This window comes from Camelus ferus, chromosome 12 (assembly GCF_009834535.1).
Source record: "Camelus ferus isolate YT-003-E chromosome 12, BCGSAC_Cfer_1.0, whole genome shotgun sequence".
In the NCBI taxonomy this organism is placed as follows: domain Eukaryota; kingdom Metazoa; phylum Chordata; class Mammalia; order Artiodactyla; family Camelidae; genus Camelus; species Camelus ferus.
The window spans coordinates 57,439,991-57,466,957 of NC_045707.1; the positions used below are offsets into that span (position 1 = coordinate 57,439,991).

Genomic DNA, 26,967 nt, shown 5'->3' on the forward strand with positions numbered 1-26,967 from the left:
ATGGGAGAGGTAACCCTGCAGGGCCGAGTATGCCCCACCAGCCATATTTCTCTCAGCCATTCCCTGTGGTGAGAGCCTCTTGGTCCTAGGTATTAGTACCACAGCCCTCCTGTGGCAACTCTAAATTGCAGGCAGAGTGCCTAATCTGGGATAATGGGCCTCTAAAGGTCTGGCCTAGAATTTCCAACCCTAATAAATGAAAGCAAATAGAACAAAAGCCAAAAAGATGTCTGGAGACTAATCATCTGGCCCGGAAAATGGGTGAACCATTGTTATTAAAACATACAAATGTGTAAGTTTTAATATTAGGAAAGAAATTAGAGAAGGGTGTGAATGAGCAAATCACCCAGAATTAAAGGAGAATTCTGTACATTAACAATTCATCTTGGGGCAAATTACAAAGAAATTGCCAGGACACTGAAAACAGAGTTTACATGGTATGAAGTTGTCAAAGTTTCCCATCTCCATGTTTCGGAACAACTTAGTAGAATGTAACTAGTGGAATAAATGCTCAATAAACATCTGTTGAGTGACCAAGTCAATGATTGAGTAAATAATTAAAGGAATGAGTTAATCAATGAATAAGCATATTTTCTTAGGCTTCAGCCACAGATAAAAATGCACTCGGCTCATCAGCTATTTATAACCCCTTGGTCTCTACTTAACCCAGACTTGGCAAACGAGTCGTTATATAAGTTGCCTCTTGGGCTCTCTGTAGTCATTTCTGAAACCCCTAGTATCTGCCTGGTTTTCAGACAGATGACTGAAGGCCACTGATGACTGTCTCATTGCAAAATTCAAAGTTGTTTTTTTTTTCTTTCCTTCTCAATCCACACCCACCTTGCTGAAGCAAATGATAGAAAGAATGTAACACCAGTTCTTAAGTCTCCAAATCTGTATAATAGTCACTAATGAATCTCAAGATATAATTTAAGCATGCTTGAAATGCAAATTATTTTTTGTAACTCAATATAATATTCATTTTAGTCTCCCTTCTGCTTGGATTGTGAAAATGTAATCACAACCAGTTTCAGGCAGCCTTCTCTGCCACTTTAGTGGCACTCTCCGTGTTCTGGCTGTGTTTAAGCCTGTCTCAGTCCTCTGTCACATCACATACACCTTTCTTCTCTGGGCTTTACCCAGGAAGCAAGTCAAAAGGCCTTTGCACTTGGATCCTATAAAACAGGGGTTATGTCATCCGCCCTGTGCATCAGCTGAGAGGGATGGACTATCTCCTTTTCTCAAGGTTCTATAATGTCTGATTACAAGTTTCTTCTGTTTTGCGTCTCCCTAGTCCCAACTTGAGAAGGTTTGGAGAAGCCTCTTGGAGTTTACTTGTAGTAAACATAGTTTCCCCAACTATTATCTATGCCATGATGTTCAAAAAAGTATTTTGAAACTCAGAAACCAAGAATTAATTTAGTTTTTTGCTTTTTCTTATATCTGTTTTATAGGTATATGTGCATATCCAACTATATCCTTAGTAAATTTCTCCAAAAGTAGAAGCCTTCGTTTATAAAGGATTTAGTCAATGCATAACAATAGTGCTCTCCGGAAAAATGGTACCAGTTTTTGTTACATTATTAGTGGCATATGAGAATCCCTTTTCCCTATAGTCTTGTCAATACACCATATTTAAAAATACATCTTTACCATTTTAAAATTAAAAGTGAAATTTTTTTCATCTGTATGTCTCTGATTACTAGGAAGCTTGGATATATTTTCGTAGGTTTATTGGCCATTTTAAAAAAATTATTTGTCTGTGAGTTCACTTGCCCATGTTGCTTAAATCTTTATTGACTTGTAAGAGCTCTTCATTCGAAGACTATTAACAGATTGACTGTCATATATTTAAAATACTTTTTTCTGTTTGTTATTTGACCTTTTTATGGTGTGTGAGATACAGAAACTTACAATTTTTAAATCTGACTGGGGTGGGGAGTGGTTTCCTGGCATTTTTTCTAAGAATTGTTTTTGCATCACAAGATGATGAACATTGACTTCATTTTAATTGTTTCATGGTTTTATTTTTACATTTAAATTTTTAATCAGCGTGTTATATTTGGCATAGACTATGAGATTGGGATCCACATTATTTTGTATCATTTAATTATCTGTTCCAGCATCATTATTTAACAATCCTTTTCTCCTTTGGTCTAAATTCCACATTTATCATATAATAAAGTTTTAAATATGATGGATCTGCCTCTGGACTCTGTTCTGTTCTACTATCTCTTACTACACCAGTAAGACACTGCTTTAATCAGTGTAGATTCTTAATAAACGTTCATATCTGATAGGAAAAGTCACCCTTTATTGCTCTTTTTAAATTTTTTTCTGAAGTTTTCTGACGAAAGCATTCACTCTGCCAGATGAGATTTGGACATTTCCTTCTAAGTGGTAGTGTTATCTTTTAGGTCTTCATTGTTTCTCACCCTCCTAACTTGAACCTCCATTCAATCCATCCTGTACCCGCCCTAGTGCAGCCTAACTTGCTTATGGTTCAACTCCAGATGTAACAAATAATAACAACAATGGCAGTAAATCCCATTTGCCATTATCTTGTTGACATTTCAAACTGGGATTGTACTGTGATCCTAAGGTCACACTGGACTCTCAAAAGAACAAGAAAGCTCTCCCTTTAAGAGACACCACTGTCTTTTCAGAGTGTGGAAGGAGAGCACCATGAGAAGGCTGTGGAACTACTCAAGGCTGCTAAGGACAGCGTCAAGCTGGTGGTCCGGTACACCCCGAAAGTCCTGGAAGAAATGGAGGCTCGCTTTGAAAAGCTACGGACAGCCCGGCGTCGGCAGCAGCAGCAATTGCTAATCCAGCAGCAGCAACAGCAGCAGCAGCAACAGACACAGCAAAACCACATGTCATAGGTAAGGAGTGCCGCCTTCTTACAAGGAGAGTCCCCTGCACGTGCAAGTCTGTTTTGGATTTTTTTTTAAAACATAGTTTCTTTGACAGCTGGAACATAATCATTAGATTTAATAATCCAAACAAAATCAATCAGGTATTTTACATAAAAGAACAATGACCTCAGAAAATTTAAACAAGACAGTTGCTTACTTTATGTGTCATTCAGCCATATTCCTTTCAAATATAAGATGGTTTAGAAAACAAGATACTTTGGGAGGGCCAGGTACAGACTATACGATGCTTTTATATAAATTACGAAAATACAGCATCCATGCGAACCCAGATTGTCAGACACGTGGCTACATGACAGGTGCGGGCTGGATTCCTGCCCAGTTGCCTTTGCACAGTGTACAGACTAAGCAACCATACAGTGCTGATCCTGGAATGATCCCCTTTAGAATACTGAAACAGAGTTTACTAGAAAACCACTCCATTGAAAAGAATGAAGTAGAGACCTGCCAGTGTTTATGTGCTGAGAGATTTTGAAATTCTCTTTGAGTGCTCACTTAAAATGTGTCTTAAGATGTACCTACCTTTTTCTAAATTCCACTTTGTGACAATGAATGCTAAGTCAGGTTTTGCTACATATTTTTAAGAAAATTAAAAAAAATTCTCGGAAAAATATTAAACATCGCCATCTTTGAAGTTCTTGCTATGTGCTAGGTCCTTCTCACATGGTATCCCTAACCCTCAAAAAACCCTTCATAGTAAGTATCATTAAAACACCACTTTTTAGATGAATGGTATGAAACTGCAATAGCTTCAGTGGATCCCCCAAAACCACTCTGACAAGTAGCATAGAATTATTTTTCGTTCTTACTCTACCAAACAGAACGTCAGAAATTACATCTTCTTTGCTATTTTTTGGAAGAGACAGTTCATATCCTTAGATACTATGATGTCTGCAAATGTGTATTTGAAATGAGGTTCAGATGCTCTTCGGAAGATAACAACGGGTGATGGTAGTTTAAACTCATTCAGTATCAGTTTACTACTTGCACAAGCAGAAACAGTGGCTGTGAGAAGAGATTTTCAAATTTTTGTGGCACTCATGAAAAGGAGAAGTAAAAGAGTTTGGGATTTGTCCCCCAAGAGGCCTGGGAATTCAACTATCTACTTGTCTTTTATAACCTGCTGGTTTTATTATATATAGCATAGTTTGGTGTCTTTATATGAAATTACATTTCATTCTAAAAACTACATTTATTCAGCAGTAAATATTTATTTCTGACTGTGATGGGCCCGGCACTGTTCAGTGGTCTGTAGAAACAGCATGAACCAAGCAAAGTCCTTGTTCTCATGGTGCTTACCTTCTGGTTGGAGGAGATAGTTAATTAACAAGTAGATAAGAATATCCTATTGAGATCAATACTTTGCAGAGTTAATATAGGGTGCTTTTTTTTTTTTAAATATAGGGCGCTTTGATAGAGACTGGCTAGGTGATGACTTTCGATGAGGTGATCAGGGGAGACCTCTCAAAAGAGGTGACATTTAAGCTAGATTGAATGACAGGGAAAAGCTATGAAACAAGCATAAGAAGAGGAGGAAACAGACAGTCGAGTAGCTCTAAGGCAGATGTGAGCTATTTGATGTTTGAGGCATAGAAAGCCGAGGTGGTTAGGGAATAAAGAGTGAGAAGGGCAGTGAGACAGATGGGAGCCAGAGCACAGAGAGCTTTTTAAAGCACTGAGGGAAGTTAGATTTTATTGCGGTGGAAACCATCGAAGGTTTTTAAGCAAAGGGGTGGCATGATATGATTTATCTATATAAAAGAACCACTCTGGCTGCTGTGGGGAGAATAGATTATTGAGGGTAAATGTGAAAAGAGACCCATTAGGAGGCTATTATATAGTCATCCAGGCAAGAGATATGGTGGCTTGGACTGGGATGATGGAATGATTTGGATGCATGGGGACAAGTCATTTTTTCCTTGTCTTTCTCCTCTCTTATCTATCCCAAATGTAAAGGCCCTTTACATTTGTACTTTCAGAATCCTTTCAAAGGTCTTTTTCTAATAATAACAATCTACTATTCTTTAGTCAGACATTGACACTCTTTTCATTAACTCATTTTTTTTTATCCATTCTCAATAACACAGTCTTGAACCAATTCTCCTATTTGCTTTACCACACTGGCCCATGGTAAAATTGTTGTAAAAGTGTTCTGAAAGAAATATGCTGCCATTTAGACTTCTGAGGTCTTACTGTAAGCTTCCAACATTATGCTCATTCAGTCATCATTGGAAGTATACAACTTGGTCATAAATAATTTGCTGGGCTCAACTCCATTTCTCTGTTCCATCAGTCTTCATTAAATCACTTGAGAATTTCCTACTATCTCATTACCAAAGACTAACATTTTAAATAAAAGACATTTAAAACCCCCATGTTTTTTTCTTACACAGGATATAGTTAAGCTCTGTTTAAGTGAACACAAAATGTATATGTATGCCTGCCAAGAGAGCACTTGCAATACCCAGGATCATGGCCCCATGAGATGAAACTGTAGTGACCATTTCAAGTATAAGCAAAGTACAACCAAGTCATGACATCCATGGATTTTATGGTGTATTCAGTCAAAGAGACCTACATTAGCTCTTGTTCAACTTTTAATTAATTAGATTTTTCAGGATTAAATGGGATTTGTTACACTTGCTGACTCATACTATGGTTGCTTTGGAGAGGAGATTTGAAGCTATTTACTTTATTCTTCAACTCTGGGTATTCTTTATATTTTCCAACTCTTTGCTAAAAATTTCACTCTGTGCATCTATATTCCTCTTGAGTTCTCTGAACATCTTCGCCATCATTACTCTAAACTCTTTCTTGGATAAATTGCCTATCTCCTCATCACTTATTTCTTCTTCTGGGATTTTATCTTGTGCCTTGGCCTGGAAGATATTCCTCTGCCACCTCAAATTGTCTATCTTTCTATTTGTATTTTTAGGTAGGTTAGTTACGTTTCTTGACCTTGGAGAGGTGGCCCTCTGTGGGAGATGTCCTATGCGTCCCAGCAGTACACTCCTCTTGTCACTCAAGGGCCAGGGTCCAGCTGGTCCCAGTGTAGAGTCTGGCTTGTGTTTATGGATTCCTTCCATAGGCTTTAGGATTGTTGTTTTCTTCTTTCTGGTACCTGCCCCCTCGTGGATGAGGCTGGGCTAGAGGCTTATGAAGGTTTCCTGGCAGGAGGAGTTGGTGCCTGCCCACTGCAGGGGTGAAGCTTCGTTCTGGACCTCTGGTGGGTAGGGCCATGTCTAGAGGCATTTGTGGCTTGGGAGGTCTGCTGATGGGTGGGGCTGTGTTTCCACCCAGTACGTTGTTTGGCCTGAGGCATCCCAGCCTTGAGCCTATAGGCTGTTGGGTGGGGCTGGGTCTGGGTGCTAATGATCCAATCAAGATGTCAGCCTCCAGGGAAGCTCATGTAGATGAACACTCCCGGAATGTCCGCCACCAGTTTTTATGTCCCCTGGGTGAGCTGCAGCTGCCCCCTACCTTCCCAGGAGACCTCCCAAAACTAGCAGGCAGGCCTGGCCCAAGTTCCTATGCAAACACTGCCTCTGCCCTTGGACCTGGTACACGCGAGATTCTATGTACTGATTCCCAAGAAAGTGAAGTGTTTGTTTCCTCCCAGTCCCGTGGGGCTCCTGGAGTTAAGCCCCACTGGCCTTCAAAACCAGATGGCCTGGGGTTTCCTCCTCCTCCCAACGTCAGAACCCCCGGCTGGGGAGCCTGCCATGGGGCTCAGAACTCTCACTCCTGTGGGAGGGCCTCTGCGACTTAATTCTTCAGTTTGTGGGCGGTATGAGGCCCAATTATATGGTGAGCACGCTCCTCCTACTGTCCCACTGTAGTTCCTTCTTCATGTCTAAGCTGAAGAAAATATGTTTCGCTGGGTTCCAGTCTTGTTTTTCCAGTGGTTGTTAGCAGTCAGTTGTGGTTTTGTTGTAGTTGCGAGGAGAGGCGAGCTCTTGGTCCTACCGCTCCGCCATCTTGACTGGGAAAAAATCTGAAGCTATTTACTTTAAACAGATCTCTGATTTCTTTTTTTTTTAAGTTTGACAAGTCAAGCAAAGACCAGGTAAAGCAAAAATGCTTGTCAGATATTGTCTTATTGTTTATCACATGAAATATAATGTCTGTTCTCTAAATTAGAAATAATATTTTGTATCTGAGATGGTAGAGGTTATGAAGTAATGCGCAATGGTCAGTTGCACATACAGATGGAAAATAGGTTGAATGCAAGTAACGTGTGGACAAGTGCACCTTACGCCTACTCCTTTAAACTCTACTGAAGTAAATCTCAGTTGTCTTTTCCCCTAACTTCCATGCTTATTAATCATGAAGAATAGATTACATTTTCTAAAAGGTAGTAAATATGATCACTATATATTATATTACAGAAACCTAAGCAGAGGATATGAATATAGGTTTTTTTTAATGCTATAGCCACTTTTTTTGAAAGTGTTATGTTTATTCAGCTTTAAGGATTTCTTTCTGTTCTTTTTTTTTCAAGAAGTGTAGTTGATTTCGAATATTAGTTTCAAGCATACAACATAGTGATTCGACACTTATATACATTATAAACTGATTATCACAAGTCTAGTTACCACCTGTCACTATACAAAGTTCTTACAGCATTATTGACTCTCTTCCCTATGCTGTACATTACATCCCCTTGACTTATTTATTTTATAACTGGAAGTTTGTACCTCTTAATCCTCTTCACCTAATTTGCCCAAATAAGCCCCCACCCTATAAGCATCTCATTTTTTAAAGTATGACTTTATATAAATCCATATTTCACTCAGATTCCCAAAGAATAAAAGTAAGAAGGAAGAGGGATGTGTTTTGAGATGTCAGCAATCTGAAGAAGTTGAAACTTAAAGTTTGTTTAATTTCTCTGACCTCCTATTGGTGGATCCAGGGGGAAGAATTCATTTACATTCAAATACAGGCTGGATCTTAGCAGGTTTATGGAAGCAGCTGGCCTTTGCCGGTAGCCTCACTGACTTTCTTTTTTCTCCTCTTCAGGCCCTCATTTCCCTTATTTTGTCCATTACTTACTGTTCTGTACCTTTCACTAACACTGCCACAACCAGGGGCCTAATGACCTGAACCAGGGAACCTGCCAGCCCATTTACTGAGAGCTCCTAAAGGATGACTCTGATAAAACTGAATTCAAGAACTCCAGAGTATCAAGCAGAAAACTGAACCAGAAATAATAATCATAATACTGGATAAAATTTATTGAGCAATTAGGATGTGCCAGGAACTCTTCTAAGTGCTTCACATATATTAAATTTCTTAATCTTTACAATAATCCTATGAGTATTAGGTACTGTTTTTAATCTCATTTTTAAGAAGAAACTGAGTTATGTAGGATTTTTTTAAAGTCTACTCATTTCATAGCTAGCAAGTGATAGCGCCATGATACAAACCCAGAGGTGTGGGCTTCAAAGCGTCTTCCCCTTAACCGTCCTTCCTCATAGATACGTTCACATGAGCTTTCCAGGAATTCAGTCTCTGCTTAGAGTTGGTGCTAACCCTTACCATGGACCTCCCAGCACCCCATGCTTCAGAATATTTCATCATCGCAGCTCTCCCACTGCTGCTCTAAAAAATTACAATTGTAGCGGCTTAAAAGAATTCCAATTAATTTTCTTGTAATATTGTAGGACCGAAGTCCAAGACAGTCTCACTAGGCTTTCGAAGGCTCTAGGAAAGATTCATTTCCTTGCCTTTTTGTTTCTAGGGACCGCCTGCATTCCTTGCCTCCTGGTTCCATTCTCCATCCTCAAAACCAGCAATGGTGGTCAAGCCCTCGCAGTGCACTGCTCTGATCTCTGTTTCCATCATCACATCTCCTTCCCTGACTGCTTCTTTCTCATTCTTCCACTTTTAATTACATTGGACCCACCTGGACAGTCCAGGATCCTCTCCATATCAGCTGTTTAGCAACCTTAATTCCATCTACAACCTTAATTTCCCTTTACCATGGAATCTAACATAGTCACAGGTTCCAGGGATTAGAAGAAGGACATGTTGTGGGAGGGGAGCATTACTTCTGTCTACCACAATGACTCATTTAGAAATTAGCAAAGCAATTTGATCAACAAATTTAAACTAATGTGGAAAAAAAAATTATTAATCTGTTGAATTATAAGTCATGGGAATGAGGGGAATAATGAGGACATTTGGAGCCAGTGCTTCTTCCCAGTGGGTATTTCAATCCCGCACGCTTTGGATGCCTGGTGCTCTCAGCTGCTGGCATATCCCGCAGGCCTACTCCTCCTCTGGATGGATGAAGAGATTGAGACTCTTTCTGAAATTCACCTGCTCTGAGTCCCATTCCCATGTAACTATATGGTGCATTAATTTATTAAAATTCAATCACTTGGTAGCTAACGGACTTGAAGGAAGTTATTCAATATACGACTCAGTCAGATGATCTGTTACGGAGATTCAATAAGAAAAAATATGTAAAACTCTTAACAAAATATGTGGCAATTAGTGAACACTCAATAGTAACAGCAGCGTAGTAGAGTAGTAACGACAGATGATACTTCTATGCAGTATCCTGTCAGGTGACCCCTGAAGAAGGACAATGACTTCATGTATGACTTTCAGCTCCACTCTGCAGGCCCAAGGTGCTTTTAGGCAAATCTTCAGAAGGCTTGGTGACTGGGGAGTGTGGATGCAGAGGTGGTAGATTGCAAACCTATTCCCCTCCCCCCATTTTCATGCCAGCTGGAACAATTTGTTAAATAAAATGTTTTTGTATATGGTGCTCGGCATTCATTGAAATAAAAACATCTGCAGCTTTAAAAACAAAGAGCGAAAGCTGTTCTTTCTGAAAGAAATGACTCTATAATGGTGGAAGAGTGACAGGTCTGGGGGAGTGTTTGGGGAGACTGCTCCCCCAAATCTGACCGTACAGGGCAGCTGCCTACTCTGTTCTGCTCCATGTCAGGCTGACCTCATGGGAGAGGAAATGAGCCTACCATCTGCTTCACGGAAGGGATATTGGTGCTTCCAGCCTATCAAAGAGAGGCTTTGCTTACATGTACCTCAACAAGAGCGCTACCGGTCATCCGAAGAGTCATACTGTAAAGGTTTTCTCTCCTTTGACTCCACGAAGAAAAACAGAGTCATCTGGAATTGGGAGGAAGAAATGTCTTACATTTAAAATGTTTCCAAACTGGTGTTTTTTTATTTAATTTTAGGGAATAACTGTGTCTTTCCCATCCTCATTTGATAATTACTTCCTTTGCAAATATCGAACAATTTTTTCACATGTGGAAGACTGCATGAATGATAAAGACCAAAATAAACCTTGCTGTTCTCACATAGCACATGCTCCTTTGATATTTTTAGCACATTGTAGTTGACAAATGAATACTAATCACCGATTTCTCTTCGCTCTTCTCCGCCTTCCAGGTCCTTGAAGAAAAGCTACTTGATCAAACATCCAATAGTCACAAATTTGAAACCGTGCTTCAGAATCCCAGCACATAGTAAAGGAAAAGACAACGCTGATAATTATACCTGTCAAGAAACTGTGAACATGTGGTGTATAAAATCTTTGCCAAGGCAACTCGACACCTTCTTTCTCTGGGGCTAAACCCCCCACCGTTCACCAGCTCTTTACGCACACAGACCTTCCATTCGCTGCAGTGGGAATTCTCAGTGTGTAAAGGGAGAGGTTTTCCAGTCTGCAGACTGAAACAGTATAAGAAGAATAAAGTCCATGACTTTCACATAAATCACCAGGGCCAGGGTTAAGTGAATCTTGGGTCTATAGCTTTTACAGAGATTAATGGATCCCTCATTAGGCAATAGTTCAAACTGCATCAGTTCAAGATTGTCGCCACTTAAAAGAAACCTACACACTACCCCTCACCCTGACCTGTTCCACATCCATATTGCTGAGTTGTCTGAATTAGAATTTGAGTTAATTGCAAATTCAACCTCTGTTCCCCTCTTGAAAACGGCAAGTTGTTACACTATATTTATACTCGCTTCAGTTTCCAGAAGCAGTTGGTTTTTTATTTTCTGTTTCCATGAATTTTATTATGCATGAACAGAGTGGGGCAATTTCAGCTCAACTTTTAGTTGGTTAGAAGCAAGAATAGAGAACTCTGGTACTGTTTTTTTTTTTTTTATTTAAGTCTTACTCATATCTATTCTTATTAATTCTAACAGAATGTAATCTTTATTTATTCCACAAAATGTATATTATCAGAGTTTGGTAACAAACTTAGGTCTTTTTTTTAACCAAGTGTTAGGAATCTGGAAAGGGAATACAATGAAAGGACCTAGCTTCATGAATTCATCCTCATATTTATATATAACCCTGCTCTCGATATTTTTAGTTGAGTTTTATATTTTTGATTGATAAACTCTAGAGAATTCTAAACTCTTTTTACCTACACTGATGTGCTGTCATAGAAGTTAAATTTTGATATTTTAAAGCTGAGGGCTTTACAAAACTAAATTATATATGTGTGTGTATATGTATATATATATATATATATATATATATATATACACACACACACACACACAAATATATGTCATTCAAAGTTTAGGTCAGTTTTCCCAAATATACACTGGATATTTTTGGCAATCTAAGATCAAAAATATTATCCCTCTTAAAATTAGGCATACGGAAACCAGTGATATTAATATTGTGAATGAAGAGATGCTGCTGCTTCTAGGGTAAAACTATACCTACTTCATTACACATATTTCACATAGGTAAATAGACAGTGAGACATCATCTTTCAGAAGAGTATCATTTCCTGGAAAATTATCTGTTAGAGTTGCTGATACTGTTTATAACTTTTGACTTATGGCTAATCTAGGAGCATAAATCTGATTTTACTTTATGGAATTAACAGGCAGTAATAATTATTTGGGCACTTAAATACCTTAACCACACAAGTGTACCTGAAAAAAAGAATAAATGTCCAGTTGAAACATTCTAGATAGATCATTAAAACTGAGGCAAATATTTGAACAATCCCTTTTCTCAAAGCCAGAAATTGGTTCCCCAAGATACAATAAACTTCCCATTTCAGATGGGTCCCCAAATTAGCAATTTATGAAGCTCAGTTTAGGACTTGTTTTCTTGGGAATAAAATAAGCGACCCCGCGCATTTCCTTTTGCCCTGTCAGGTGGTATTATTGTCAATACCAAGTTCTGCCTAGTCTTCATAGCCCCTCACCCAGCGTAGGACGAACAGCAAGGAGCCAAGGAGGTACGCCAATCCCAGCAGCGTCCTGCTGTGGTAACAGATTCCCATCCTTGAATACATACCATTTTTTACTCATGAGAACTTGTGGGAGAGGGCTCTGAATGTTATGTAAAAATAGGTTTACAAAAGAGATAAGCATGACTAAAAGGAATGAATGGACAATATGTGAGTATTATTCAGTTTCTAAGAGGTAGTTCTCATTTTTATAAGAAAAATTTAATAAAACATATATTTTAGTTATCATGTAACAGAAAAATATTAAAGCTATTCAGGCTATGCCACAGATTCTCATAAAGGGAAATCATGGCACCCTTGTAATGAGAAAATGGTCTTTTCAACACATCTCAATACATTGTATAAATTTGAAGCTTAAGGTATATTTTCATTTAGCCATTAAGTGGTTGCTTAATACTAAATTATATGTTTTCACGTCAATATAAATATTGTCATGGTTTTAAAGAAGCAACTATCAGATGCGCAGATACAATACATTTGTGTTTTCTAGATGTCTGTATTTTGTGCTTCATCTGCATAATGTTAAGTGATAATAAATGTATGCCCAGTTGTTTGTCCAAGTGAAGGGGCAGTCCATCACACCTAAGGCATCTAAGGACAGATTACATGTCACGCTGGCCCTTCATACAAATGACCAGTTGAATGGCCAGTTTTCTTCAGTAAAATGTAGTTATTGAAATGTAAGCCTTCTCCTGAAGTTTTAATCAAAAGTAGCCATTCCTAAGACTTAGAGAGGACCCATGTGGTTCTCTAAAGGTTCACTGAAGCCAGAGGGAAGAAGAAAAAAATTACCAGAACTTGTGTTAATGCTTTTTATTATTAATGATCATATTAGAGCCACTGACATGTCCAAAATCACATTAAAGATGTATCAGCTTGCTCCTGCATGAAGCTCAATCTTTAATACTACAAACAAATGAGATATTAAAAGCTAGGGGAAAAATCGTTACTATTTATTCATCAGTGACCCTGGTAAATTTTAGTTCTTTCCCTTGGCCGGGTTAGTGCCCAGATTTTTCCAAACGCTCTCCTGCTCTGATTTTGAAGGCAAATATACAGAGCATAGTTCAGTAAAAGAATACCCCAACCTCTTCACTGAGGCATTTACATTTTGATTCTGTTGCCATTTGAAGTAGAACATCCACAGAGAGATAATGAGCTTAAATTACAATTGACTTTGGAAAGAATAACAGATTTTGTGCTTCCTCAATCACGTAATCAATAGGAAATTCTCTAGTTATGCGAGCTACCACTATCTTTTAAGACAATGCTGAGATCTAAATGCAAAAATCTATCATTCAGGGGCTTTTTAAGAATTCAAGGCTGTCTCTGAAGAACTTGGTTAGAGATGGATTACACCAAATTACAAAAGCAGTTTTCAACCATGGCAAAATCAAAGTGATCTGATCTCAGTTCATTTCACTCGGCTGTGCCTGCAGGACTCTGAGACACTGGGATACTTTACCTGCATTATTTTTAACATCCGTAGATATTTGTGGATGTGTGGATAATGCCTGAACTTCTCATCTTTGGGCTAGTTTGTGTTTATCACACAGACACAGCTTGTTAGTAAGACCAGCTTTAACAACAATGTGAGGTAAAACTCAATGGTCTAAAGATTCAGGGAGGCCAACATAAGGCAAAATCTCCCCAAACATGGGGTACTCCTATTCATCTCGTCCCTCTCTAGGTCAAAATCCATGAGAAAGGGCTGAACCTGCCTTGTGGACTGCTGTATCCCTGGATCTGGGATAATGCCCCGCACAATATAGGCACTCAATATTTGTTGAATGAATGAACAATTAAATAGGTGGATAGACAAGTAAATGAAGTTTGTCTTCTGATAATCTGAAAAATTTCAGCAACTTACACTGATTGGCACTATAATTTCTGAGTTATATAGTTAGAACTAGAATTGACTCTTCATAAATACTTTTTAGACATTTGAATTTGGAACCAATTACTTCAAAGGCTACTAACAAGGGTTTGAGGACAGTTAGATAAGGAATAATGTTTGGGGATTCGGAGTTTTTACAGTGAGTAAAACTCAGCCTTTCTAGTTATTTATGAAAGCCCCTTGAGTTACATGCAAGGATGACCCAAACACAGAACTCCATTTATAAATTTTGTGAACTATTATGTTTTCATCTTTAAAAAAAAGAAAATTCACATCATCATGCATATTACTAACATCCCCTTCAATGTTTATTAGCAACTTCTAAGTTCATCATAATTGGAGACACCATCTCTAAATCCTCTCCTGCTTTCAAAAGATCACTTCTTATTTGCTTCCTAGAATGTACCTAATCACAAAGCTGTTAAGACTTCTCCATGTGTTTATTCATCTAACAGATACTTACTGTGCACCTGGTACATGCTAGGTTCTGGAAACAGAATAGCCAACAAGACAGACATGGTGCCCCCAGGGAGTCTGCCATGAGGAACTCCTCAACATTTACTCTAGTGGTAACTGGGGTTGACTGTCCATTGTGTCCTTCTTCACAGCTGATAGAAGAAATAAAATCCCCGATCCTGTGGAAATCGTAAAAGACTCCCTGTGCATATCTACTCGAGGCTGCATTTCTAAATACCCTACTCAAGAATGCTGCTCCATTTATCCATACACCATAGTCACACCCCAGTGACAGCTTATCCATAACTAATACTCACTTAGCTCTTACGAGGTTCGACTGTGCTCAGTCCATTCGTAGACTATCTCACTGAATCCCTTCAACAACTCTGTTCAGTAGGTCCTGTTTTATAGACAAGAAAACAAGCACAGCTATGTGACCTCTCCAAGGTCACAGAGTTAGCACATGGAACTGGGGTTTGACCCCACACAGTATAACACAAGAGCTCATGTGTATAAGCATCATCAGTGGCTTGGTGGACACCATTACATTAAAATACATGTCAGAAAAATAAGTGTCACTGTATGTAAAAGTACTTTGATATTGTAAAGTAGAATACAAAAAGATACTAGTAAATTATGATCAACAATCCACATCAGTGGCAGAAACAGAGTGAGATCTCAATCTTACGTTACAGCTTAATCTCATGAAGACTATTTCAGGCCAGGGACATGGATAAAAGTACAGATCTAGAAAATTTCTGACGTGATAAATATTGCATTGACTTTTCAGAATTATTTGTTGTTAGCCACTGTGTCTATTTGGTGCTACAAAAAAAAAATGGAAAGAAACAAAATCCCTTGCTGTAAGGGCTTATGATAAATACACAGTGTGGAGATGAATCAAGGGTATTTCGCATTTATGGGGAAAGATTGGGCGATAGTACTATTTTCTCACCATTGCATGTGATCTTGTCTACTTGTTTTTGTTATTTTTCTGAAAGAGCTGCAAAATTGTGCAGTGGTTCAAGCTGACCAAAGTGGTATTATGCTGCTGGGAAGTAAAAGTATCAGATACCAGACTGGAAGTATTGTCTTCATTATCAAATGACTTTAAGTTCTTTTAAAGCATGAAGATAGAGAAACTTCCAGATGCTGAAGGCACCTGAATATTTGGATGTGAAGTTCCTTGTGTTTCTCCATTCCAGACCACACATGCTATTGGGGGGTTAGGTTCTAAAACCAATATGGGGGTGTTGGGGGTGTGGAGGGCATAGTTCAGTGGTAGAGTGTGTGCTTAGCATGCACAAGGTCCTGGGTTCAATCCCCAGTACCTCCATTTAAAAAATAAATAACTAAACCTAATTACCTCCCCACAACAACAACAACAAAACAAACAAACAAACAATATGAAAGGCAAAAATTGAGATTGGTCTCACATGATTACCACAATCAGGTAGACCAGTGTCCACGCCTGTGGGAACAGTAAACTCATGGCTTTCATCTCATTCACTAACAAAGAGAAATCATACTCATTATTAAAATTTTTTTTGTCTCCTGCCCTCCCAGCTATAGTGTAGCACGTGGTACAGCATAAATGCTGGTTCATATTGGTGGAAGAAAGGAGTCTTCTTAAGAAAACTTTTTATTACGTCATCGTTCTTTCCTACGACAGACTAATTAATTCCTTCAAATAATTAACATTTTGGAAAGCTTAGCTTTACACAGAATACACCAGTGAATAAGTTCATATGCCTTTTGTCCAAAATCAAACTTTGCTTTTCTCTGCTTCCCTCTGACTCCTTTATTTCTACTGATGGTATTACCATTCTCTATTCAAATGTAGTCATCTCTCTCACTTGCCATTCACATCAGGTCTTAGATTCTTTAGATTTTACTTTGACAAAGTCTCTTGAAACTATTTTCTCTTACCTTTTCTTGCTGTTGCTACCTTTGAAAAGAACCGCAGTAATTTTTACTAGGACTTCTGTGAACTTTTAACTTTTCCTAATTACCATGCCTCCACATAAATATTTTTTCCTATATATTGATGCTTGATAACTCCCCCTGAAGCTATGAGTTTGCTCAAAATCCTCCAAAGGGTCTCCCATCAAAAAAAAAAAAAAAATTTCTAGTCAAGAGTCTCTGAACCAAAACACTGACATGATGTTGCAGAAGAACATTATAGTGCCCTCCTATTCACAAGGGCAAAATGTAGAACATGAAATGTGATGATGCTGAACTCCAGTACGTGGACTGTGAAATAGAAGCTACAGGGTTCCATGACATGGAGAAATATCGCAAGTTTTTCTTCAGGATGAAATTGAATACAAAGACTAGCAGTGTTTGTGTTGAAGATACAAGAAAGTGTCGATTATGACCCACCAATTCCAAAGTATTTGTTTGGGATGGGGTGTGTGCGTGTGTGAGAATGTGCAGGGCTAACATAGTGTGTGGACTAACAGGCTAACATTAGGAACAAGTTTGGCTGGAAATGTGTATTTCGTGACTGTACAGCACTGCTTTTTTAAACTTGTTCTATCTTGTCATCCAAGTTGACCACTACCTAGTCCTGGAAACTATCCTAAACTTTTCTTCCCCTGAGCTTTTGATTATTTCTGAAATGCCTCTTTCCTTCCCCTGAAAAAAATCCTCAACTTTTTAGGCCCATTTCAGATGGTCCTTTCTTCCAAGAAGCTCCTTCTGATTTTTCCAGGTTGATGTTAGTTATCAACTCCATCATCAAATCCCATTGTGATCTTTATTCGCCTTCTTAGCTTTTTTCTTAGCTTGTCTTATGATACACCCTTTTGTGTCTTTACCACTTTAATTTCCCCTGCAGTTAGTACTTACATATGGAGTGGGCGCTTAATATTTCATAAAAGGAATTACCTTTCACTTGTCAACTTCACAGAATGGCATCTGGATTATTTTGGGGTCTATCTCAGTTCTTGGTAGCTCACCCACGAAGTTCATCTGAAATGAGAACTGAATACCAGATACTTTTGAAGAGAAAAAAAGCCTTAATTATTGAGTATTTTGATTTAAAAAAAAAAGAACATAAAGATAAAAGTGGTAATCCTTATCACTTATTTCCTAGGTTTTTCTGATCTGATTTTTATTCTCAGGATGAATGTGAAGGTTGATGTAAACATTTTAGAAGACCACCATCACCACCACCACCACCTCTACACACATAGACTGATTTATCACTGCTGATTTATCCCCACATACTTGGTTGCTTATTCCATGGGAAAAACGATGAAGGGTAAAGTTGGGTTTCAAGCCAGCAGTCAGACAAACAAGAAGGGCACCATAATATTACTTTCAACTGGACAACAGTCCTGTGTGGTGGTCCTGTCTATTGCTGCTCTCCCACAGAACACAAACTACCCACTCTTCATTAGTCTTCCCCCAATACCCGCTAAGCCACTGCATGAGGAATGGGAGATTGCAAACTAATTACTATTGTCTCCACTGCTTTAGCTTATATAGAAAAATAAGAGTTAATTGAAGCCAAAACATTTAACTAAGCCTTAGTCACACATTGTGTTCTTTTGTGTTGCCAACACAAAGTTTTACCTGAGCATGACATTTATATAACAAACATGTTCAACATGATATTAATTTAGCACCCCCCGGCCCCAAGGGCAAAAAACACAATATCCTAAAGGAAACTCTCCACACATAGACTAAGACCTGTACTGTTTTTTCATTCTGTAAGTTAGAATGATCACAAACAGAACTTTAAGAAATATCCCATGTGAATACAACATAATTTCAAAGACTTTAATTGCTACCTGCCCAATAAATCTTGCTTCCTGTGGGCTTTTGTACATTAACTGCATTTTGTATCTAAAAAGGCTACAAGTGTGAAAGCCTGACTGGTTTATGCAGAAGGAGACCCACAGAGGGTCTGTATCTGAATTTTTTATAACAGAACTTTCCAGCTTCCGGTCCTCAGCTTTGCAGATCCAGGCTCATTTGTTTTTTCTAGGAAACCCAGGGACACTCTCATCTAACACCTGTTTTCTCAGAATAATTACTAAACAGTACCCCCTTTAACTCTCAGAAGTACCCAATTTAGATAACACATTACCTGGAAATGATAAAGTTCTAGAATGATGGTTTCTATTAACCTTCTTCAGTTCACAGGATGATTGGAAGGATTCCATATTGCTGCAAGGCACCAAAACAAGACTCAATAGAACTTGAGTAAAAAAGAGAATTCACTACTGCTTAATCAGGCCAGACCCAGGGTCTCAATGTTGATAGAATTTTCACCTCTTCTTACCTCTCTCTGTCAGCTCAACTTTGTCTCCTCTTTTGGTTTGTGGTCCTTAATCTCCTTGCTTGTCAGTTTCTCTCACTTGTCTGTTCCTCTCCTAGTCCTTGCAGCCCCAGATATATATCCTTATAGCTCTTAATCTAAGAAGAAAATTAGACTTTTTCTCAGAGTCGATTTTGTACAGGTAGCCTTTGAATGGCCCTGTTTGGCTCTGGTGCTTATCTTCTGAGGGAAGCACTATGGGAAAAAACGGCATGAGTGGCCAGGCTTGATCACAGCCTCATGTCTACCAAGCATCATTGTTAGCTGTAGGGAAACCATGAAGAGTCACACACTAACAGTTCTACTACAATGCAAGCTAGGAAGAGAACTACAAACTGGACACAGATATCAAAAAGGCAGTTCAATTACAGATGGATAACATGATACCCAAAGAAAGTAGAAAAATCTTAGAAGAGATACTAGTTGAAATAGATGGTAAAACGTTGCATGAGATTTGACAAATATGGAAGGAGTCTAGAAGAGTGTTAAGATAGACATTGATTGGAGGAGGAGTACTACCCCAAATCTTGGCTGAAAACAAGACTCGTTTATTTAGTTCTTAATTCTGAAGCTCGCCAATTTAGGCTGGGCTCAGACAGGCAGCTCTTGTGGGTTTGGCTGGCTGGGCTTCCCCGTGTGTCCATAATCAGTTGCATAACAGCTCAGCACCAGCAGCTCAGCTGCTAGGTTGGCAGACTCCCAGCCAAGGTGCCTCAGCAATCCTACACATGGTGTCTTTCCTCCAATAGGCTGGTTGGTGCCTGCTCCCATGGCAAAGGGAAGGGATTCAAGAGAAAGCAAAAGTCCACAAAGCCTTTTGAGAATTAGGCTCAGACTGACACAGTGTCACCTCCACCACAATCTATTGACCAAAACAAGCCACAAGGCGAGCCGAGATTCAAGAATGTGGGGGGGGTGGGGGGGTGGGATAATGTTTTTATTTTTTGAAAGGAGAAGTTCATTGCAAAGAGGACAAGAAAAAAATGCATTTTTCACATTCTATAAGTACTTTTATGGAAATAAAATGGGGAAGCATCCTAGGTAGGTAAAGTAATAGTTAACAGTTAACATTTATTAAGTGCCTATCATGTGCCAAGCTCTGTTCTAAGAGCTTCACGTATATTAACACATTTTAATTCCTGCAACATCTTTCATTACAGAGAAAGACTACCTGCATATGGAAGTCTACATGTGGCTTATTATTAGGAAAGGAAACAGCTGAGTCCAAAGTCAGGAATTCCTGAACTCTGGGCTCCTGTCCCTCATCAGTCAGACTGCCCTGCCCTGCATAGTAGCTGCATGGGGTCTCAGCTGCCTGTGTAGAATGTGACAGCTAATAGGATGATGCATTAGGATTCTCCAGAGAAACAGAACCAATAGGATATATTTTAGAGAGAGAAGTAGATAAGAGGAGCTTTATTATAGGAATTGGCTTGTGTGACTATGGAGGCCTAGAAGTCCCATGATCTGCCTTCTGCAAACTGGAGAACCAGGAGCATCTACGTCAGAGTGTAGGAGTAGATGGATGTCTCAACCCAAGCAAAATGAGTAAATCCACCCATCCTCTGCTTTTTTTTTTTCTTCTATTCAGGCCCTTAATGGATTGCATGACTACCCACCAGCAGGGGTGAGGGTGATCTTTACTCCGTCTACTGATTCAAATACTAATCCCTCCCAGAAACAGTATTTTACCAGGTCTCTTCTGGGCGTCACAGGTGGTTTCAATCTTTTCCTCTCAAACAGAATGCAATCTACTGAGGTAGATATAATACAAAACTGAGAGTATTATTTTTCTATTGGCCAGAATTCTGGCCAAGGTCTGAAGCTGAAATCAGAATTTACCATTATTCCCATAATCTAAAGAAAGCCTTGGGCTGTCAACTCACTTCAATACCTCTCATACCATTACAAATGCAGAGAGAGAGAGAGAGAGAGAGAGAGAGAGAGAGAGAGAATGTAGTTTTTGGAGACAGAGTTTACCATCTCCACTTTCACTCCCATCTAGGCCAAGCCATGTGAGAGAGGGTAGCTTCAATACAATCTCTCATAAAGATGCAAAGATGACTTTAAGAAAAAAAAGCATCACTAGAAACCCACTCCTCAGCTGAATGATTGCTGAGTTGTAGAAATCTGTTGTTCTCTGATGTTGCACTGGTTCTGTAGCTGAGTACCATGAGATGGTTCTTAGGAGAGCTTTGAAATACATCCCTTGAGGTGTGGGGATATATATGAACAGAGATTGAAGATAGGGAGAACTTCTGCAGGGTTGTGCCAGCAAGGCTTGAAGAGAATGTGGTACATGGGAAGAAGATGGAAACAAATCACTTCATTCCAATTCCCTGTGGCTCTCAGATTTCACAGATGAGGGCCTCAGAAGTGTCACTGTGTCCGTGTGATGGAATACAGAACTTAGAGGAGGGGCCTGGATGTTACATCAATGTCAAGTTACTGTACAAGCTTCTAAATGCTCATTCTCACTTATTTTGCCTCTGAGTAGCAAACCTTGTGGGTCAAATTAAGTCTAATCGACCACATTTTGAAGAGCACAGCTTATGTACACTGTGCAGAAGAACTGTGTATCAAACATAAAGATTGTAGTTTTAAATAGAATCAGATTTAATTTCAATAAAATAAGCTACCAGAAAATTGTGGAAACTGTCCATGGTATTGCCATGATTGCGGGGGTGGGGTGGGGGGTACTCAACAAAGCATTGCTGGGAAAAGGTTAGAAACAAAAAGCAAAAAAAAAAAACAAAAAACAACAACAAAAAAACAAAACCCACAAAATTTAGAGATTCTTCAATAAACCCATAAACCTATCATAATTCTTTTACATTCTAATTTTAAACTTACGGTTTCCTTTTGTGAGTGCTTACCTGTGAATAAAGTCCAACCCCCGCAAAGGACTTGCTTCAAAATTTGACCAGTCAGGTAGCAGTGTGACCTAGCAAAGGGCTCGCTGCCCCAAGCTGAGAGAAGCCAATGTACTACAGCGACCTGCAGGAGCTGAGAGGTGCAGCTCAAATCTCAGTCCCCATCTGGGAGGCAGTCAAGCTCTTACGAAGTTAGGGGAGGAGGTTTGGTATGTGCAAGCACTGGCAGGGCAGGTTTCCTTGGAGGGCTTTGAAACTCGGCCCTTTACGGTAAGATACGGTAAAGAACCACACCTTCCTGGACAGCGGAGACCTAGCTTCTGAAAGTGTTCCTGCATTCAGGTTCCGGTCACGGCCTGGTCCGTTGGTTCTCCGAAACTTTGGTTCCGGGTGTTGTCAGAATTTCTCCCTCTTGCGCATGCTCCGGCTGCATGACTTGGCGGTTTTGTTCTTTCGCGGCTGAAAGACAACTCAGTATCTTGTTACAAACAGAATAAGGTCAGTTGAGGGCTGGTACGGTGGTTACCAGCAGCCTGCTGTGATGCGATTTCTTTTGTGTTATTTCTCTTCATCGTGTATGAAACTCATAGCGTTTAACCTAAGTACTTCAAGATGGAGTCGCGGTGGCCAATGTGAATTTGCATATTAGATGTTTTGAAACATCCGGTATAGGACTGTGAGAATGTTAAAGTCTTACCTGAGATAAGAAATGTGTTTGGTAATATCAATGGAACGACTTCTCTGGACCAGAAGGAGATCCCATGAAGACTAGACCCCACCGGGCATAATTATTACACCCGACTAGCAGACTGCTTTAAATGAGACCAAGAGATACCTGACCGGACTCTAAGCTGTTGAGAGCGGGTCTCCACGCCGGAGGCTCTGCTCTGAGAGAGCAGAGGCAACTTCTCAGTGATCCTGAGACCTGCTGCTGGACTGGGGGACCACCTCTCCTGCTGAGACACCTCCTTCCTGGATCTCTGCAGAGTGGTTCGTTACCTCCTTTTCTCTTTCTTCTTTACATGACTAGCCTGTCTTGTGTGATTGTGTGCCATAAACTGAGTGATTTGTCAATTGAATATTCACTGCACTTTGTGTATCTCCAATCTCGTGGTTCTTACTTAGCCTTACTTTACTGCTGGGTCCTGCCATACAGCCCTGGGTGGTATTGTTATTTGTAACAAAAATACAGTCAGCCGTATGTATCTTCCTATTCTGCATCCAAGGATTTGACCAACCTCAGATAGAAAATATTGGGGAAAAAATTACAGAAATTTCCAAAAAGCAAAACTTAAGTTTGCCACATGCAAACATGTCATTTACATTTTATTTACAATTATTTACGTAACATTTATGTTTTAATAGGTATTAAAAGTAATCTAGAGATGACAAAGTACATAGAAGGATGTGATGCATAGGTTATATACAAATACTAAACCATTTTATTTGAGACTTAAGCATCCTTGGGTTTTGGTATCCCTGGGGGTCTGGGTACCAATCCCCCCTGAATACCTGGGGAAGACTATATTTGTTCTGTGAACCCTTTCCTAGCACAAAGATCCTAAAGCCCTTGGTATTTCCTGTGCTGAGAGCAAGAAAGGTGTCTTTTTGTTATGTTAATGAGATAACTTTCAGAAAGCCCCCAGGTCTTTATCCTTAGAGGAAACTGAATCACAATTGAGTGTGTTTGTGTATGTGAAAAAGAGAGAGAGAGACAGAGAGAGACTTTGCTTTATAAGAGTTGAGAAGAGACTCACAATTGGTAACAGATACAGTGAAGGTGTATATAGGGGTAGATTCTGGTTTTGAGGGGCCTGAAGTTTATACTGAGGGGAGATAGAAAACGAAGTATTTTAAGAAAAATCACAAATAAATAATAGGTGGAAAAACTGAGCAATTAGAGTGAGACTAGAATCATAAGAAATTCTAAATTTTCACAACTTGATAAATACCACAAAATCCAGATATTATATAATTGTATTTATAAATGACCTGAAGTGACCATTTTTTTCCCCTAACTTTCCCTTTCATGTTCTTTTCTTTCTTTTTGCTGTTTGCTTTTGAATTGCCTCTTGATACAACATTGATTTTATAACATTTTCCATGGAAAGAATAGATAGAAAACTCAGCAATCTCCTCTAAACTGGTTGATTAAACTTTGCTTTTTATTTTTGGTGGTTTAGAAGAGTTTCTTACAACTTCATAACGTGATGTTTGGGACATCAAATTAATTTTTTAGGACCATGGTTAGACTTGGAAAACCTTCTGTCATATATAAGCTAAAAATTCTCAGGGCAGATTTTGCTCAGTGATTTCTCTTAACATTAATTCTGTTTGAATCGACAATACTTGTAAAAAATTAATAAAAAGAAACCTCAGTTAAATAAAGTGGAGAGACCAGAATAGAGAGGTCTTATGTCCTGAAGGAGCCCAACAGGAGGAAGAAAGACTCCTCTTCTTTCCTGGCAAGGACTCAGCCAGTGAAGAGCCACGGACTCTGTTTGGTACAGCCTCCCAACTTCCTTTTCCTCTCTATAGAATTGTTCTTCCCTTGCTATGCAGAGACTTGCACGTGGCTCTCTGTGGTTACAGAACCCGTATTGCAATTCTCTGCTGATATGAGTAAACCTTGCTGGAGAAATAATCTGGCAGTCTATTTACTTTAGGTCAACACTCTCTAAACAGTTTGTTACTGATGTCCTTACTGTAGTGATCATGCATGATCAGTTTTTATGATTTTCTTCCTCTGTCAGTATTTCTTTTCAAATCAGAAAGAAATGTTTATCTTTTCCCACTCTGTTCATAGGAAATACTTCCCTTTGGATAATCTATCAAACTAGGAGCCTACTTATTACTTTGATTCAAGCTTATCTTTTCCTCTTAATGACTACTCTTTTGGATATGATCTGATTTTTGTTGTTTTCGTTGTTATAAGTTATGCCTCAATATCAGATTAATTTGTATTAATTTTGTCACTTATTTTTGTGATCTTTTCTTTTCATATGTCCCTCATATGAATCTGAATGTTCTCTTGGTTCATTATTAAATACATTTTGAAATAGCAAAATAATATCCACATGTTTTTACATCAAGAGCTTATAATTTCTCATTTGTTTTACTGAAACATTCCAAACTGTCTTTATAAATTACAATTAAGATGGAGTATCTGCTGTTCAGCGTGCCCTTGTCCCAAACCCAAAATGCCCAAGGCCACCATAGAGGAAGTATAAAGAAAGGCCAGTCGTAGTGAAAAATGGTTTTGACAGATTACATTAGAACACTTTATTTTTACAAATCATATCGAAACATATGATGCTGTGAAAACATTTGCTAGGGCCTCTTACAGGGCTGGCTGCTGCCAGTGAGGAACCCAGAGCTTAAGCCTCATTCGTTTCACAGTCATCCTGCTTCTGCTTATGGATTTGCAGAGCTACTTACAGATGGGAAGGGTAAACCTACCTCCTGTTGGGTGTGCATATGTCTTAGGGGATTTGGGGACTTAACGTGCAGGAGAGAAAACCTAGAGAGGAGAAGCTGAGCAGTTGTCTTTCCAGGAATTCTGGGTTGGACTGAGCAGTTACCACACCGCTTTGGGGCTAGATACCAAAATGGAAAATTATAAAAAGCGAATAATCACTGCCAAGAAAAGCCTGTCCTCTTCGTGCGCGCGTGTGTGTGTTATGAAAAAGAGTAAGAGAGGAGAGCCTTGGTCTTACCTGTCATCCCAGCAATTCAGAAGCATCTTGGGAAACACCAGTCTCCCTCCTAGTTCCAAGAGTGACTCTTAATCTTACTTTTCTCCTTTTTTGTTCCCTAATGATTGATGTCCCAGATTATAGCTCTGAATACTAGAAATTAAGCAAAGAAACATTTTTCTGTATAAATATTAGGCTATCATAATAAAAGAAATATTTAAAGCCTCAATGAAATTAAGAAAACAATGATTTGGAGGGAGGGCATAGCTCAAGTGGTAGAGTGCATGCTTTGCATGCATGAGGTCCTGGGTTCTATCCCCAGTATCTCCTCTAAAAATAAATAAACCTAATTACCCCCCCCTCCGCCACTGCCAAAACAAAATAATTAAATAATACAGTAATAAATAAATAAAATATAAAAAACAAAATGTTAGGAAAAGAAAACAATGATTTAACCTCATGATAAAATGAGAGACAATGGACTTCTGAATGCCAATTTGAGCTATTACTATTATTTTTTAATGTGCTTCAGAAATAGACCTATGATTTTTCCGTGCTTGAAAGTGCAATTTTCTATCTGGCCACCAGGTAGCAGACAAATGCCTTGCAAGAAGGGCTCTTCAATCACTCGAACCTGAAAATGTCATGAACTTACAACAAAAGGAATGTAAATTAAGCCAAAGAAAGTGATTGATAAGCACATTGGTTCTTTCTTTTTAAAAATAAAAGATGTCAGAAGGCATATGCTAAAATAAAACATCTCAGCCATTTTTCCATCTCAGTATACTTAAAAGTTTTTATCAGCTATCAATTACTTTGTGGGTTTGGATTGAAGAGGCAGGGTCTCCTTTCGCTGAAAGTGAGCAAGTAGTAAGAAGAGGAGAAATGTCCGCATGTACACCACCTGTTTCCTGGAGTTACCTGACTAGATAACCTGTCTAAAGAAGGTGAACACTGTGAAATGTTACCATAGTTAATCTATTTGACAGAGACTTCCCTAGAAATTCTCTTTAGTCACAGGAAAGCTAGCTGTAAAAAAGAAAAAAAAGGTGAGTTCTCAATTTAACCTGGTACGTAAGTGCTATCAGAGTTTAGTTTAGTCATTGGCACATTTTAAATTAAACTCCAGTCCATCAACTACAAAATCAAAAAAATCGCAGTATAAAATTTTTGTTTGTAGGCAAATTTGAACAAATTATTCTTTCATACACAAGATCAACAAGATGTGCACTTTTCATTTAATTTAAAGTGCAGGCATACCTCGTTTTAGTGCTCTTTGCTTTATTGTGCTTTGCAGATACTGCTTCCTTTACAAATTGAAAACGTGAGGCAACTCTGAGACGAACGAGTCTAATGGTGCCATTTTTCCAGTAGTATTTGCACTTCGTGTCTCTGTGTCACATTTTAGTAATTCTCACAGTTTCAAACTTTTCCATTTATATTTATTATGGTGATCTGTGATCAGTGATCTTTGATGTTACTATTGCAAAAAGATTATGACTCACTGAAATCTCAGATTATGG

The 26,967-nt window shown here is 38.8% G+C and overlaps 1 protein-coding gene across 1 annotated transcript in view; it reads left to right on the forward strand.

Moving 5' to 3' along the window:
• Positions 1-15,628, forward strand: part of LIN7A (lin-7 homolog A, crumbs cell polarity complex component) — a 211,532-nt gene extending 195,904 nt beyond the window's left edge. The window contains 2 exon segments of the mRNA XM_032493832.1: positions 2,667-2,885; positions 10,362-15,628. Of these exon segments, the coding sequence (XP_032349723.1) occupies positions 2,667-2,885 (219 nt within the window). The 3' untranslated portion in view covers positions 10,362-15,628.
• The last annotated feature ends 11,339 nt before the right edge of the window (positions 15,629-26,967 follow it).